We start from the raw sequence: 16,928 nt of genomic DNA, 5'->3' as shown, positions 1-16,928 counted from the left end.
TATTTTCAATATTTTCTCCTTTTCTGTGGTTTGTCTTTTCAATTTCTCATAGTCTCTTTTGAAGCACAAAAGTTTCTAGTTTTGATTAAGTTCAATTTATCTGGTTTTTTCTTTGGTGCTACAGACTCTTTACACATAGCGCCTAGATCCATTCTGACAAGAAAAAGAGGGTGATAGCAGATGGGGACAAATGAGAAAATGACAACTTTACAGTTCATACTAATAAAGTTATTTAGAAAATTGCCTTTCACTAGACAGTATAATTTCTGTTGGTGGATACAAGCCAACTATGAATCACATACAAACCATCATCTTCCATTCCATTCAGCTGGATGGATTTAAGGGACAGAATAATAAAGAATACCATTCTAGAGGAAACCAGTTAGCATTTATGCCATTTAAAATATGATTTCTAAATTGCTTAAGCATATCTACCAAATTCCAAATAGAACATTTAAAATCAGCATCCTATAAAAGCAATACTCTGTGAAATGATTTCTGAACTGTGAAAATTTGTCTTTCAGACCCATCATCCTAGAGCATTGAGACTGGATAGATTGCTTTGTTGGAAGAGCCACCCCATCTTCACCAGAGGTTTGTATTTGATTCATATGGGTACACTCCAAGGAACATAGGATCCAGGTTCATCTCTTGGAATCTGGAATAAAAGGACAAGTTTGGATGTTTGCAACTTGGAAAATGTTTGTGATGTGTGACAAATAGCAGACTATAAAATAGGATAAAAACCACCGAGAGGGTGACCAGGACAATGAGAGGTCTGGCCATGACAGTATGAGAAATGTGGAGGAATCCAGGAGAAGACCAAGGGTCGGGCGGGGCAGGACAGCTATGAGAGTCATCTCATGCTTGAAGAGGGACAAAGGAAAGGTGGAATCAGCCTCTGTGCTTCTCCAGAGTGAAGCGGCGGTTCGTGGGGTTTAGGAAGAGCTATAAGGGGTACCGTGAAGAGCCATCATGAGAGGAGGTATAGGAGGGGGCTCTCCCCTCAGTATAAGGAATAACTTGTTTACAGTCAGAGGGGTCACTGTGAATGGCGTGACCTCCTCCCACAATGAAAAATCCCACTGGAAACGCCCAAGGAGAGCTGAGTCGTTTGCTCAGCCGGAGGTGGGGCGTGGCGGGAGGGGGCGTGGTCTGCAGGAGGGATTCCTGCTGCTGGGGGTTGGGAAAGGGCCTGTCCTACTTTGAGGTTCAGATCAGGAATGGCACATACTCCCAGTGGTTTGGAAGGAAGTTTAGTTTGTCCTCTAAACTTCCTTCCAAGGAAGTTAGATTGTGGAGGTGGCCCAGATTCTTGGCCTGGGATTCTTGGGTTCAGGGCACAGTTCCTGAACTTTATCCCTGACTAATGTGTCCTGGGAAGGGAACAAAACTAAGGAGGAATATGCAATTGCTGAATGAAGAAATGAAGAATGAACCTTTCTTTTTTAGTGGTGTAGAACTGAGCCCCACTGCAGGCAGGCTGCTCTCCTGCTCAAATGTCTTCAGGATTCCTGTCACCTTTTCTTCCGTGGAAAACCACCATGGTGGGTTAATGAAACTTAACCACAAGCACAGGGGAAAAAAAAATTCAGACTTGTATGAGCAGAACCTACCATTTTTGTGAACTTGTCTTCACAGGCCATTCTAATCTTCTCTGGGGTCAGTGGACTATTGAGCTTCAACGGTCCAAACAGTCCTCTCTCCTGTCGTGCTGCACTTACCGCGTCCTGGATGGCGAAAAACACCGAACACCCCAGGAATACCCCAGACTCTCCCAGACCCTGGAAGGGAAACAGGTCAACTAGATTATGACTCTCTCTTTCTCTCTCTGTATATATATATACATATGTATGTGTATTATGTATATATGCATCTATAGGTACATATGTGCATGTAGGGGTACATAAAATATTAAATATTACATGTACAACTTTTTCCTTTAAAAAGCTAATTCACTATTTTAATCCAGTATTCCCATTCTTAGGATTCCAGCCTAAGGAAATGATCCCAAATGGAGAAAGCAGATATAGGCATGAAGATGATTACTGGCATGAAGATGAAAAATCAGACAACCTGATGGTAATAGTAGTTTGTGTTAGTCTCCACGATTTGGAGTATTTTTTAAAAATTGTATAACGTTGTTAAATTACTTTAAAATTAAAATGTTTTGGGAATTCCCTGGTGGTCCAGTGTTTAGTACTCCGTGTTCCACTGCGGGGGGGCACGGGTTCAATCCCTGGTTGGGGAACTGAGATCCCGTAAGCCGCATGGTCGCCAAAAAAAAAAAATGTTTAATAGGGCTTTTTTCCCCTACAATCCTGGCAAAACCCCCAAACAACCAAGAGATGAATGTAGCCCCTCCCTCCTGGCACAGATATCACGTAAACATGCATTTATTCATAGAGCACAGCTTACCTTAGACAAATACAGGGTATTTGAGTTTTGAGACGGAGGCAACAAAGAAACGTGCAACTCCGTGGGGATGTCACAGATGGCAGGGATCTTATATTGGTTTGGGCCCCGAGTGTACAGGACCCCCTGAGGAGAATAATTCAGTTCCTCTATTGTATAAAGTCCCATGCCTTGAATAAATGCACCTTCAATCTGAGGCAAAAAAAAAAAAAAAAAAAAAATTCCATATATGAGAAAAGACAGTCAACAGTAACATTTCACCTTCTTGCTGGTAGTCTGAATTTTAAAAATGCAGTTGGATTTACAAGCAGTTCATGCAGCTCAGTAACAAAAAAACAAACAACCCAATCCAAAAATGGGCAGAAACTCTATGACATAAATCACAGCAAGATCCTTTTTGACCCAGCTCCTAGAGAAATGGAAATAAAAACACAAATAAACAAATGGGACCTAATGAAACTTAAAAGCTTTTGCACAGCAAAGGAAACCATAAACAAGACCAAAAGACAACCCTCAGAATGGGAGAAAATATTTGCAAATGAAGCAACTGACAAAGGATTAATCTCCAAGATTTACAAGCAGCTCATGCAACTCAATAACAAAAAAACAAACAACCCAATCCAAAAATGGGCAGAAGACCTAAATAGACATTTCTCCAAAGAAGATATACAGGTGGCCAACAGACACATGAAAGAATGCTCAACATCATTAATCATTAGAGAAATGCAAATCAAAACTACAATGAGGTATCATCTCACACCGGTCAGAATGGCCATCATCAAAACATCTAGAAACAATAAATGCTGGAGAGGGTGTGGAGGAAAGGGAACCCTCTTGCACTGTTGGTGGGAATGTAAACTGATACAGCCACTATGGAGAACAGTATGGAGGTTCCTTAAAAAACTAAAAATAGAACTACCATATGACCCAGCAATCCCACTACTGGGCATATACCCTGAGAAAACCATAATTCAAAAAGAGTCATGTACCAAAATGTTCATTGCAGCTCTATTTACAATAGCCAGGACATGGAAGCAACCTAAGTGTCCATCATCGGATGAATGGATAAAGAAGATGTGGCACATATATACAATGGAATATTACTCAGCCATAAAAAGAAAGGAAATGGAGTTATTTGTAGTGAGGTGGATGGAGTTAGAGTCTGTCATACAGAGTGAAGTAAGTCAGAAAGAGAAAAACAAATACAGTATGCTAACACATATATATGGACTCTAAGAAAAAAAAAAAAAAAAGGTCATGAAGAACCTAGTGGCAAGACGGGAATAAAGACACAGACCTACTAGAGAATGGACTTGAGGATATGGGGAGGGGGAAGGGTAAGATGTGACAAAGAGAGAGGTGGCATGGACATATATACACTACCAAACGTAAAATAGATAGCTAGTGGGAAGCAGCCGCATAGCACAGGGAGATCAGCTCGGTGCTTTGTGACCACCTAGAGGTGTGGGATAGGGAGGGCAGGAGGGAGGGAGATGCAAGAGGGAAGAGATATGGGAACATATGTATATGTATAACTGATACGCTTTGTTATAAAGCAGAAACTAACACACCATTGTAAAGCAATTATACTCCAATAAAGATGTTAAAAAAAAATGCAGTTGAAGGGGGTTTTCAGCATGTCTTGGAGTATGTCTGCAAATGTTTACTTGCAAGTTCACCTCGAAGCATGTCTGAACATCTTAGCGCTAAGTTCACTCAAAGGACTTGCATTCGAATCTCAGCCTGGCATTAAAATTGCAGCTCTGGAAGAACCCTCAGAGAGCCCGTAGCCCAAATGACCTGACTTCTTCTGCCTACAGGGCAGATGAAACGCTCTCTGCCTGGTTGGCCACAGACCCCAGCACCCCAGGAAAGGCTCTCGGGGCTCCGGAACCTTAGCAGCTCATGCCACTCCTCACTCACGAGCCTGCTGGCCTCACACCTCTGGACTCAGTTTCCTCGCCTGTAACAGGAAGAGTTTGAACCGTGTGCTTGCTTAGCTTCCTTTACAGCTTTAAAATGCTCCGGTTCTTAGATGTCAGCACGTGGACAAAATTACCTTTCCACACAGACTTCTGATTTCTGAGTCTCTTCTTCCTTTCTTTCCTTCCTGTGGCCATATTTTCTCCACCCATCTCCATCCTCACTTCTATCTATTAGCAGAGATGTTCTTCTCTACCACGATGTTAGAGGAAGCTTCCTAACACTCCAGACTGCTCCCCGGGCCAAGTCCCCTCCACGCGCTAAGTGAGGTGCCTGTCTTTGGAGGCTTCCACCAACCCGGCCCTCTTTTGCTCCCTACCTCCAGCCTCACGTCCTGCTCCTGGGACATAGGTGAGCGCGGCCACCAGCCTCTCCTCACTGCCAGCCATGAACACAAGGTGTGCAGGATCTTAGCTCTTTCTTTAGGTTGATTTCCTCCACTCTCCTCCCACCCGGAACACCTCTTCCTGCTCATTCTTTGACTACCTGGTCCACACCACTTCCTCCCGGAAGCCTGCTTTGACTTCTCCAACCCATACATTCTTCCCATTCTCCAGTCAATGTCCTAATTGGAGAGTCCCTAAGACTATACGCTCCATTGCGAGTAGGGAGCCGAATGGCCCACTGGGGCTGAGGCGGGTAAAGAAAGTGAGTGCAGCTTCCAGAGAGCATGTGACTCTCTAAAGAAGCAGCCAATCAACTTTTCCTCGTGGAAACGGAGCTCCGGTGTTGGCAAATTTTCTGTGTTTCCAAGAGATGCTAGCCATTTGAAAATTCATGTAAAACAGCTTGTGATTTTTCAATCTTGTTAATTATTTCAAATTTAAATTTTAAAATGTCTGTGGGCAAAATAAGCTACCCATCAACAGTTGCTGCTGTAACTATTTGACGTTTGCTATCTCAACCCAACATTAAACTCCCTGAAGCCAGAGCCCATCATCTCCCCAAGATTCAGCACTAAGCACTGCATTCTACTTCCAGCCCACAGGTATGGGGCTCACTTTTCACCTCTAGGCTTAGTCCTGCTCATTCAAGCTCCCCAGTCACAGACTGTATGTTTTTTCAAAAGCTACCTGAAACACCTTTGTTCCCTTCCCTTTTTTAAGCACTAAGAGATTTGAGTTCCGTGGCTGTCCTGAACAAAAGATTCTGAATAAAGGGATAGAATAAGAAGATGGTGAATAAGCCAGCGGGATGTGTTCCTGGCAGATCCCCCAGAAGTTCTGACTTTTACAAATAGGGAGTCAGGAAAGTCAGTTCCACATACCTGGCCTATGTCAAGGGCCGGATTTATACTGCAGCCAACATCCATGACAATGTCTGTTCTGATGTTCTAGTAATTAAAAAAAAGTAAAAACGTTTAGTTTAATGAATACAACTTGGGGAGACAACGTCGAGAAGCAGTTCCTGTCAGGATGGCATTGGAAAAGAACCTATCTTTGGGCCACATTATATTTCAGGAGAAAGAAGCAACAAAGTTTATTATGTATAACTTTCAAAGTTATATAAATACTCAACCAGCTTAATCAGTGATTTATTTTTCTTGGAAACAATAGGAGAGAAAAATATTTACTTGACTTTGATTCCAGCTGAGTGATGTAACATATTCAGTTTAATCCACTACAACAAACAGAACATATGCCACAGAAAACAGGAAATGTCTCTGGCCCTCTTGATCCTTGTTGCAAAACTTTGTGGCTACCACACAACCCCACATTCAGAGTCCAACTGGCTGGGTGACAGTTACTGAATCAAGAACTCAGGGTACATCAGCAAAAAATCTGTTATCTGCTATTTTACATTTTTCATTTTTAGAGCAGAGCAGAGATTAAATCTAACGTTACAACTTTGGTGACCAAAAGTTCTCTGATAACCTACCAATGAGGAGAACGACAGCAGGCCCAGCCAGGCTGGTGGTGACACCTTTGCTCCCCTGCAGGTCTGTACCTTCTTTTATGTGACATATGGTCTTTGTCATGACAGATTCTACTTATAATTATTAATGGAACAAAGGAAACCCAAGAATTTCCTTATTTGATCTGGGACTTTCATCTAGCATTTTTCTTAAGTAAATTAGTGATCTAGAATGTTTAACTATAATAAAACTTCAGGCACCCACCCCTCTTATTTAAAGACTCAGTGAAATGTAAATTTCTCCTCCACACCAGTTAGCAAGGCTGGTGGCCTCTTCTAGGAGACCAGTGCCCTCAACTGGAGGCGAGCAGGGGTGCTCTCAATTCTGCAGTGTTAGTGAAGCTTTTGCTTTCAAGGCTGTGGACTTACTGCTGTCTGCACTGTCATTTGATAGCGCTGTTTTAGGCTGTGGCAACCAGACTCCACGATGGCCCTCGATGACCCCCACCTCCCCGTATTCACGTCCTCATGCAGCCCGCTCCCACACTCTACCAGGGGTGGTTTGTGTGATGAGTAGGATATGGCAGAAGTAATGGTTCATCACTCTGAGATTAGGTTGACTGTGGCTTCTGTCTTGGGTTCTATCTTAATCACACATACTCTCTCTCTCTCCTTTTCCTTTGGACCAATCCCTCATGGGGAACCAGCTTTCACATCCTGAGGACACTGAAACATTCTATGGAGAGGTCCATGTGGTGAGGAATGGAGACCTCTGGCCAACAGCCAGTGAGAAACTGAAGCTTCCTGCCAACAACCACGCAATGCAGCTTGGAATCGGATTCTCCAGCTGCCATTGAGCCTTGAGATGACTGCAACCCTGGCCGACAGCTTGGCGGTAACCTCATGAGGAAACACAAGCCAGAATCACCCCAATAAGCCACTCCCAGGTTCCTGACCCTCAGAAATGGTATCAGCTAATAAATGTCTGTTAAAGCAATTCCATCAATATGAAGAGAATTTCTGAAAAAAGGCCACAGGGAGGTCCCTTAGTGGGATGTCACATTACGGCCTTTTGCCTTGGGGTGATACCTAACCTGAGCCTCAGATCTAGCTTTGATGAAGACATCTGATAAGGCTGTTTCATGCATCTCTTAAGATTGTTCCCTGGTGGCGCAGTGGTTAAGAATCCGCCTGCCAATGCAGAGGACACAGGTTTGAGCCCTGGTCCGGGAAGATCCCACATGCCACCGAGCAACTAAGCCCGTGCACCGTAACTACTGAGCCTGCGCTCTAAAGCCCACGAGCCACAACTACTGAGGCCGCATGCCACAACTACTGAAGCCCTTGCACCTAGAGCCCGTGCTCCGCAACAAGAGAAGCCTCTGCCATGAGAAGGCTGTGCACTGCAATGAAAGAGTAGTCCCCGCTCGCTGCAACTAGAGGAAGCCCGTGCACAGCAACTATGACCCAACACAGCCAAAAATAAATAAATAAATAAATTTATATAAAAAAAAGATTGTTCAATAAATTATAAGAGCACACCTTAACATTTCATACCAAGGCTAATTATTACCCTGTTCTTAGATCTTAACAAGACCAAGGCATATGCAAGACACAAGGAAACCCAAATGATTAAGTCTTCACCAACATTTTCTTCGAGGGAGGGGGGATGTAGGAATCAGTTAGCATGAGAGAACTTTCTACTGAACTCCCTAACACAGGACAGCTACCATAGCATGAAAAGCATGCTTAGAGTGCTCATTGTCTTGCCCCAGTCCAAGTTTCCCCAAAAGTAATCTGGTTTGAATCAGAATCCAGACGAGCTAGATACTTGAATGGGCAGATTCAATAAAGGTGTAGGTTCAATAAGGGTGTATATAATTTCAAAGATTAGGCTGACTACAGTTTAAAAACATACAGGCTGGAGACATATTAAATGAAAATTTATATTTGATCACAATCCAAGATGCAGTCACAAAGGATGTTTGGAAATATCAAGAACTAGAGCTTGCCTCTGGGTAGGTTTTGGGCAGATTATCACATGACAGTTGTGAGGGTATCACAGTCCCATTTAATCCATCGATGATCATTTATTGTTATTGATAGTGGCAAGGGGCTTCATTTACCCTCAAAGGCCCAGCTACAAGAGGAGAAACTCTGAGTCCTTGAAGCAGGAGCATGTGTGTGTGTGTGTGTGTGTGTGTGTGTGTATGTGTGTGTGTGTGTGTGTGTGAGAGAATCTGTGTGCGCATCTCCTCATAGCATTCCTTAAAAGCATAAGGATGCTCTTAAACTATCTAAAAAGCAGGACCTAGCTGGACCAAAGATATCAAAAGCTGCCCACTAGCTCCCCTGGGCTGGCCCTTGGTGCTTGTTAGCAGATTGTGGATGCTTATGAAATCCTTCAAGAATGCCATATGATGGCATTTCATGCAAGAGGAAGCCCCCTGTAGGCTGTGTTTCTACATCGAAGCCCCCTGTAGGCTGTGTTTCTTCCTTGAAGTGATTTTTTTTCCTGATTCCATTTGAAAGAGCAGGGGAAATAAAGAAGAGAGGCTGCCAGTTGTTTTCCACATAAAACACGGAGGCGATTGCTGAGCTTCTATTTTCCTTGGGAAAACAGACAAATTATCCTTAGGCCGATCACATGGTGCCTCTCTGGTGCTCAGACAGATGGAATATGTGGAAAATAGATGTATCTAGAGTTCAACTTGAAGACCTTCCCAATTGGTACTGACCTTATGAGCACCTGTCAGAGAGTCTATCTCAACCTCGGAACAGGCAGCTCCATAAACAAAGTATTCGAAAGGACGGCCTTCGCCCGTCTCCCAGTTCATGTTTGACTCATAACCCCTGGAGGAAACAGAATTCTTGAGGAGCGTTGTTAAGTGATCAAGTCCCCTAATTGCAGACCACAATGATTAAACAGACCCGTTAAGAGCTGTGCTCAATTTGTATGCACAGCAAACCAGAGGAGTGCACATGCACAATGATGTGTAGCACATAATACATGCAATAAGTCTGCTGAATAAATAAATATTTACTTCTTTTTTATGAAACTTGCTTTGCCTGGTAAAAACATGAAACCACTCCCTACCACTGACTCCTTATGCTGACTATATGGATATCCTATTGCTTTTGGCTAATATTGGGTCATGTAATCCTATCGTCATCAGATTTGGGGGATTCCACCTGGATTTTACACCAAACACTACACCAAAAGTGCACACTTGCCACTTCACCTGTCTTGCTGGCTCTAGGATTCAGCCTTCTGTGCGAGGGATCAGGCCCCTTGGCTCTCATTCTGTGCCACTACTCTGGTCGCTCCATCAGGCATCACGGCCTGCTCTGTTCATAACTGTTCTTTAAGAACACCAAACGAATGCCATGGTAGAAGAGAAGCATAGGCCAGCAGCTTGCCAGTACTTTCTACCCTTCTCTCCTCTGCTCTGCCCAGTCTGGAGGGGCTTATTCCTGATAGCCAATTCCTGATAGCCTGGGACTCCCTTGACAAGTGGCAAAGAGACAAAATCAGGTATGACTCTCTATATCACTCTGTTCTCTGATGGCTTCCACTCTCCATTAAAATAACTCGATAAATTGATAGATTCTTTTTTTTTTTTTTTTAATTTTATTTATTTATTTATTTATTTATGGCTGTGTTGGGTCTTCGTTTCTGTGTGAGGGCTTTCTCTAGTTGCGGCAAGTGGGGGCCACTCTTCATCGCGGTGCGCGGGCCTCTCACTATCGTGGCCTCTCTTGTTGCGGAGCACAGGCTGCAGACGCGCAGGCTCAGCAATTGTGGCTCACGGGCCCAGTCGCTCCGCGGCATGTGGGATCCTCCCAGACCAGGGCTCGAACCCGTGTCCCCTGCATTGGCAGGCAGACTCCCAACCACTGCGCCACCAGGGAAGCCCGATAGATTCTTTTCTAAAGTGCCTGAGTTCTAGTTGTTCCACATCTTGACAACACATAGTTATTGTCAAATTCTTATATTTTGCCAATCTAGAAGGTGTGAAATGGTATTTATCTTATTATGGGTTTAATTTGCATCCCTTTCCCTTCATTTCCTAACTTAAGGGACACACTGAGTTTTCAACAAAAGGTCAACCACTGTTGTGAGTTCCAAGCACTAACCCCCAGGGAACCCTCTAGTACTTCCCAGTATGATTTGAATCATCGATTCAGCCGTATTTTATTTGTGTGTCTGTTTTTTCCCAGGCTTTCTGGAAATTTGGATTAAGTAGCGCCTAAATGTTCTTTATAACAGTGGGTTAACACAAGGTACAAAATCATTTTTTGCCAAAGTGTCAAACAGAAATGAAACTTCCCCTCAAGATACCGCTGCTATTTTCCATAGCATGCGATTGAAAGGACTATTTACCTGAAGTATCCAGTAGCTGAAAGACTAATGCTTTCATCAAAAGCAGCCTGTGCCTGGGAAAGAAGAATACAACGTGATGCAATAAAGATGTTTAAAGTAAGAATCACTCGAGACTTCAATATTAATTTTACTCTGTTAAATAAAGTGATCAGTAGTAATAACTAGGAAGGACCAAGTTTAATTTATTCCTTTCAGCATTTTCCATCTCTATAGGCATTTATGGTTCACTGCTTGTAGGCATAGCATTTGTTCAATGCATATCATCATAATAAATGACTCCCATGGTATGTTACACTTATAGATTGGACTATTGTGGGCAACACATGTCCTGCTTATGAAGAATTTCACTCAGTCACCTGGAAAGACTTAGCCTATTAACACAGAACATTTCAGGAAAAAATGGGTGGTCAGACACTTAATTTTAATATCATGTATCCACAACAGACTTAGGAGAGGGGTACAATCTTGCTGAATTGTACCATTTATACCAGAAGTTCTCCTGACTCTGCAGTGTACACAGTTGACTAAGATACAAAATGATATCCCCAAGTCTGAGAAAGAAAAATGTGAGAAGTGCAACCATTACAGAAGAAACTGGGCTGAATGGCACCATTTTTTGATGGTGGAGGACCGACTCTCTTGCACTGCATCTCTCTCCATCTTTCTCCAACCAGAGTCTCCCAGGAAGCACTGGGCAAAGGGCAGAAATAAATATGCCCAGAAAGGATTGAGAGCTCCTATAAATATGAATTATAGAATGAATCCTAACTCTATGGAATAGCAGGAACCATTTCTAAGGAAGACTCTCCAATGTTATTTCCTCCAGACCAGGGCTTTAATATGACTTGACATCCTAGAACTGTCAGCCTTCAGTGGGCATCCTTTCCACACCATCTGGTACTTTAGAAGCTGTTACTCTTAAAAGTTTCCTAGTTGACTTTAGAATGTGTGTCTTCTCATCCAATTAGATTTTAGGTAGATGAAAGGAAGCAGTTGAATATTTCTATTCCATTTAGTGCCTACTACTTGCTGAATATATACCCAAATGGCTTGGTTTCCTCTGTCTAAAAGAGTGCTTATATGATTTTTACTTTTATAACAGGATTCTAGTGTTATCTTCCAATTTTACGAACAGGGGAACCCCCAAAAAAGAACAAATAGATGGACTGCTATTATCTAGAAAATACCTAGATTCCTTAGGAAGAAACATTAATTAATTCTTGATTAAAACAAGAGTTCTGGACACAAGAACCATCTTTTCTCTAATAGAGAATTGTCCCAGATGTAGGAGTTCCTCCATCATGCTGTGATAATATTTCCACATGCCGAGAGCCAAAGGCCTCTATTGATCATGATGTAACTGCAGTACCTTTTAATGTGCCCTTTCTACTGATATTTGATTCACACATCTCATTCTCCTCTCTCCTTTTTTCCCCTAACATACAAAACAAAGTAACAGTGATTCTCACCCAGTCCTTCCAAGTGCCTCCAGGATTCTTGCTGATGATGGGTTCAAGGCGTTTTAGAAGAGTTTGACAAGCATCCTACGGATTATTTTTTAGTTAAAATTATGACCATAATGTCAGGCGAACAACAATTTCAAAAACACACTATTATGTGCTGTTGTATAGGCTTATTTAAGAGGCTCATGGTACACGGAGAAGGAAGACACCAACCCCGTAAGAGGTGGTGTGAAAGGTCTCATGGGGGTGGGGATGAAGCATGAGCTGGTCTTAAAGACAGACCGCCTGGGATGGGGGCCTGGTAAGCCCTGCTAAGCGGTCAGGACTTAAGAGAAAAACTGTTGATAAACCACCGGTTTTTAAGCACAGCATGGTCAGATTTATTTTGTGGGAAAGCTTTCCCTGGCTGCAGGAAGCCACAGTGAAAGGCAATGAAACTGGGGTGGACAGACAGAGCCTTGCGATGGCCCTGACAAGAGGCACGAGTTTGAACCAAAGCAGCCGTGGTACTGCAACCTGGAACTGGAAAGAGACATTTCTGAGTAGAACTCATAGGGCTTGGGGACCAGTGAGCTGTCAGGAGTGAGGGAGAAAGGAGGTGGCATCTCCCGCTCGGGAGATTGGCCAGTCCTGGACACTGACTGAGCCCCCGACTGGGGGAAGGCGCAGTTTTCCCCAAGAGGGTGTGGGAAGGAGACAAGAGCTGGATTGATTTGCAGCATCTTCTGAGCTCCAGCCTTGATGGGGTTCATGATTTGGGTGCCACTGCAACAATTTTTACCTTTACTGCCAACCCATTGAGATCAGCCACCACGGAACCTCCAGAGATGTTTGCATTAGGGACGATTTCTGTGCTTGTTCCCCGAAGGTGGATGTTGGACAATGGCATCCTTAATTCATGACTGGCCACCTGGATTTTGGAAGAGATCTTCTTTCACTTTTCTTTGGTTAGTCATAGACCCGTGCTGTTAGCACATGGTAGCATGTGTGTGGAACACACCCATGCCCAACTGGAACAAGCTGCAGGACCACGAATTCTTCCAGCCACGAGAAGTTCCTCTTGTCTAAGACCCTGTAGCTAGTCTGGCCCCCCAAGCCCTGAGCACACTTTCTTGTTCTTTGACTTTCTTTTGTGCACTAGCACCAGGAAGAGGAGGTGAGGCCCCAAGCCAAGGCAGGAAGAAATATTTCATGTTTTCATCATCATGAAATCAACACCTTCAAGGCCTCTCCTACCTCTGCACTCTGCCAAATTCTAGCAAATCTGACTTCATCAGAGAGGAGATGCCTTATCCACATTTCCGGAGATGCTCCAGGAAGAGAGCATTTCTGAGAAAGGACAATGGCTTTGTTAAAGCAGCTGCACCAACTGGAGATCCCAGAAGTACATGGTGCCAGTGCCACTGGCCAACATAAGGACTTAGCTGGCTGCTAGGTTCTTCCTTTGTGTTTAATGACGGGGAAAAATCATACTACTAATCTCAGCTGGTTCCACATTCTCTTTCCTGCTAGCAGTATGGCTTAGTTGAGTTTGTCCACAATTACGACAGGGGCATAAGGCATACAGAGCCCTCCCCATCACTGGCTTTCAGAAGACTGCCTACACAAAGCGCATAGGCTTAGAACAGAAAGGCTTCTGGTGGCCCAATAAGGAAAACACGGAAGTCTCACCCCAGAAAGGGGGACAGGTATGACCACACAATTCTCAAGTGAGTGATAACATGAAATAAAACATATATTCAGCACCTCTATGATCAGAAAAGTGCAAATTAAAGCAATAATGAGACATTTTCCTCTATTAAATTATCTAAGATTTTTTTTAAAACAATCCATAACGTACAATGTTGGGTAGTGGTGTAATGTGATGGATACTTTCTGGAAAACAATTTGGTAACATGTGTCAAGTGACTTAAGATATATTCTGTGACCCAGTAATTCCATTCCTGGAATTTATTTTTTAAAAAAATCATTGGTTTGATCACAGGTTTATGGACAAAAATGTTCACTGAAGTGTTCAACAATTGGGGATGGCTAAATAAATTATACAGACATATACATGCAGCATTAAAAATCATGACTGTAAAGAATTCTTAATGACAGGAGGAAATGGTCACTCTCTATAAGGATAGGTGAAAATCCAGGATACAAAATTATATAAACAGAATGCTAGTGATTTTTTGAAAAAGAAAAAAAGTCAAAATAGAGAGACCCCCAAAACAGTGATTATTGCCAAGTGGTGGAATTGTGCAGCGTTTTCTAAAATAATGTTTGCCTTTCAAATGTTTTATAATCTGTAATATTACAATAATTAGCAAAATAGAAACAGTAGCTAAAACTTATTCTAAAATAATTGAGCGAAAAGAAAACTGGTAGTTTGGTTAGAAATATCAAATGTGTTTTATACTATCAGTTGTTCAGAGTCCTTACTATAAAAAGGGCAAGAAATAATGCAATACATCAGAATTTCTAAATCTTTTTATTGCCCAGCAAGGGTTCAAAGAAGACAACACACTTGTTAATATATCCAAAGGGAAGCAGCAAATGACCATACAACCTTCTTTAGCAATAAGACAACCAGAGGCTATTCTACCACATTCTTTTAGGAGGGTCAGTTACAAAACTGGCTTGTTTACCCAGTTTCTGTGAATAGCTGAGCAGCTGAAGTAGTCAAAGCTAAAGTCTCCTATCCTTTTTATTGTGGAACAGAAAATGTACACTCCAAGTTTCTCTCTCATACACATATCTACAAGCACACATCCGACTTAATCCAATTATTTGCATTCTTACCTGAATCATTTTAGTGTGGACCCCCTGCCCCATTTCAATTCCACCATGAGTCACCAGCACAGACCCATCTAGATAAATGTGAACCAGGGCAGCAGCCTAAGCAAAAAAGATGAAAACAGTTGCCACGATCTTTTTGATTGACATTATCACATATCTTGTCAATTAGAAAACCTTTTCCCTGTAAGGCATCCCCTCCCTCCTTTCCACATGTGCCAAAATAAACACAGACCCTTTCCCCATTGCCCTGAGAGCACTGAGCAGAGCCAGGGCAAGGCAGGGACAGGTGTTGCCTCATGATCATCCCACAAGAGGCCAGCTTGTTGCTGGACGGCTGTGAGTCTGGGGCAGGATTATGCTGCTTACGCTATTTCCTCAGTAGAACAGCTCAGTGCACTGGTACCTTCAAGGATCCCCCCGACCCAGGGTGGAACAATAATCTGGATTTGGGTTTTTTGGGGGAGAGGGTGTCCGTTTTAAATGCAAAGTTAAGTATAGATAGTTTGGGGAAGAAGGAAGACTTGTTTACATGAACACTTATCCCCATAGTTGTAGGTATGTTATAGAGAAGCAAAAATAAAAATCCAAATAAGATGGGGCAGATAGACATTACTTTTTTGCTGCAAAATGAGCTAAGCCCACCCTCAATCATCTTGGCCCAGAGTTATAGGGCTTTAGAGTTCGAAGAGAACTTGGAAGTGATCTTATCTAACTGCACAGCTCCCACAGAAATACAGAAGGAACCAAACAGCTAACATAGAATAAAAGGCTGCTGTGGTCAGAAACACCCAGGCTCTAAGCTAAGCATGTTTTACAGTCAATAGGAATGTGCCTTCTTGCCAAGTCTGCTTGTGCTAAACTAGGGGGTATGGAGATGGGCCAGGAGACTGAGATATCCCAGGAGACTGCAGAAAATGTGACTGGCGTCTTCACTTTGAGTCTCCAGTATACGAGCAATATTAACAGCATATGGTCCTAGAGAAAAATGCTTCTAGTGGTTCCACTGTGGTTCAGGGGGCCTGCAAGGTACACCTTTACTGCTGCTCAACTGGGAAGTGCCAGCCTCTTAGATGTAGTCTAGGCCAGCCAGGGGTCACTAAAAGCTATCGGCTAGGTTTCTTAATATCTAAGCTTCTATGCAGAGTGGCATAATAATCTAGGATTTGTAAAGGCAGGTCTTCAGAAAATTCTGGTAACAAGCTGATTTCCATTTAATGAAGCTAAAATTTTGAAGCCTTGCTTTACTCACTTGATTATTTATAAACAACCCTGCTCAGAAGTGAAAGTCAAGGGAACTGCATGTCAATCACCAGATATGCCCCAGGAAAGGAGTGCCTTCCTAGATCGATTCTTCGCCCACCAGAAGGACCTTTATAGCCACCTGTGGGCCATGGGCCACACTTGGAGAGCTGCCTCTTTACTGGCATCCAAAGGTTCACACTACTCTAGCAAATGACAAGAAGCCTCTAGCATTCCAAATCAGGCACTTTGACAGTGAAAATGGGCTCTATTTACCTGGTCAGCTGGTATAAGCTAGGGATGTATTGAGAAAATGGGGACATAGGAGCACTTCCTCTGAGGACAAAGGCACATACACTCACAGCCCAAGGGAGACTCTTAGAACCTCAGGAAAGGCATCGTTGCCATAACAATCGCATCCAAGTGCCTTGGGGAGATCCAGCAGAGCATGTTTTACTGTCTGCTGACATATCAGTCCTGGAAACACTGTGTTGTGCTCCTGGTCCTTTATTCTCTAAACAAGAAAGATAAGGAGTGACAGCCTCTACAGAGCACCCAGGGCGGGCTGCCCAGGGGTTGTGCACCAGACGGCAGGGGATGCCAGCTGCAGCGGCTGCTCCTGGGCTCCGTTCTACGGCACCTCTTTGTACTCTGCTGGAAGGTAAGCCCCCTGGAAGGACAGTCCATGTCCTAAGGCATCCCTTGCAAAGCAACATAGTACGTCATGAGAAGTAAGTACTCAATAGAAGTTTGATAAATGAATTGGCAACAGGATAGCCATTTAATCTGCTCCTTAAGCTTGCAGA

General features: G+C 43.2%; 1 protein-coding gene across 1 annotated transcript in view; it reads right to left on the bottom strand.

The window, feature by feature from the left end:
* Positions 1–206: 206 nt before the first annotated feature.
* Positions 207–16,928, bottom strand: part of LOC309630935 (aldehyde oxidase-like) — a gene marked incomplete at its 5' end in the record, with an annotated part of 47,176 nt that continues 30,454 nt past the window's right edge. The window contains 9 exons of the mRNA XM_082396774.1: positions 207–658; positions 1,617–1,784; positions 2,419–2,607; positions 5,666–5,731; positions 8,991–9,105; positions 10,637–10,689; positions 12,106–12,180; positions 12,881–13,009; positions 14,887–14,982. Coding sequence (XP_082252900.1) covers positions 608–658; positions 1,617–1,784; positions 2,419–2,607; positions 5,666–5,731; positions 8,991–9,105; positions 10,637–10,689; positions 12,106–12,180; positions 12,881–13,009; positions 14,887–14,982 — 942 coding nt within the window. The 3' untranslated portion in view covers positions 207–607. The remainder of the gene's footprint in view (positions 659–1,616; positions 1,785–2,418; positions 2,608–5,665; positions 5,732–8,990; positions 9,106–10,636; positions 10,690–12,105; positions 12,181–12,880; positions 13,010–14,886; positions 14,983–16,928) is intronic.

Source organism: Balaenoptera borealis (genome assembly GCF_965194805.1).
Source record: "Balaenoptera borealis genome assembly, chromosome: 6".
Taxonomy (NCBI): Eukaryota; Metazoa; Chordata; class Mammalia; order Artiodactyla; family Balaenopteridae; genus Balaenoptera; species Balaenoptera borealis.
Note: the sequence above shows the minus strand (reverse complement) of the source record. Positions and strands in the feature narration are given on the sequence as shown.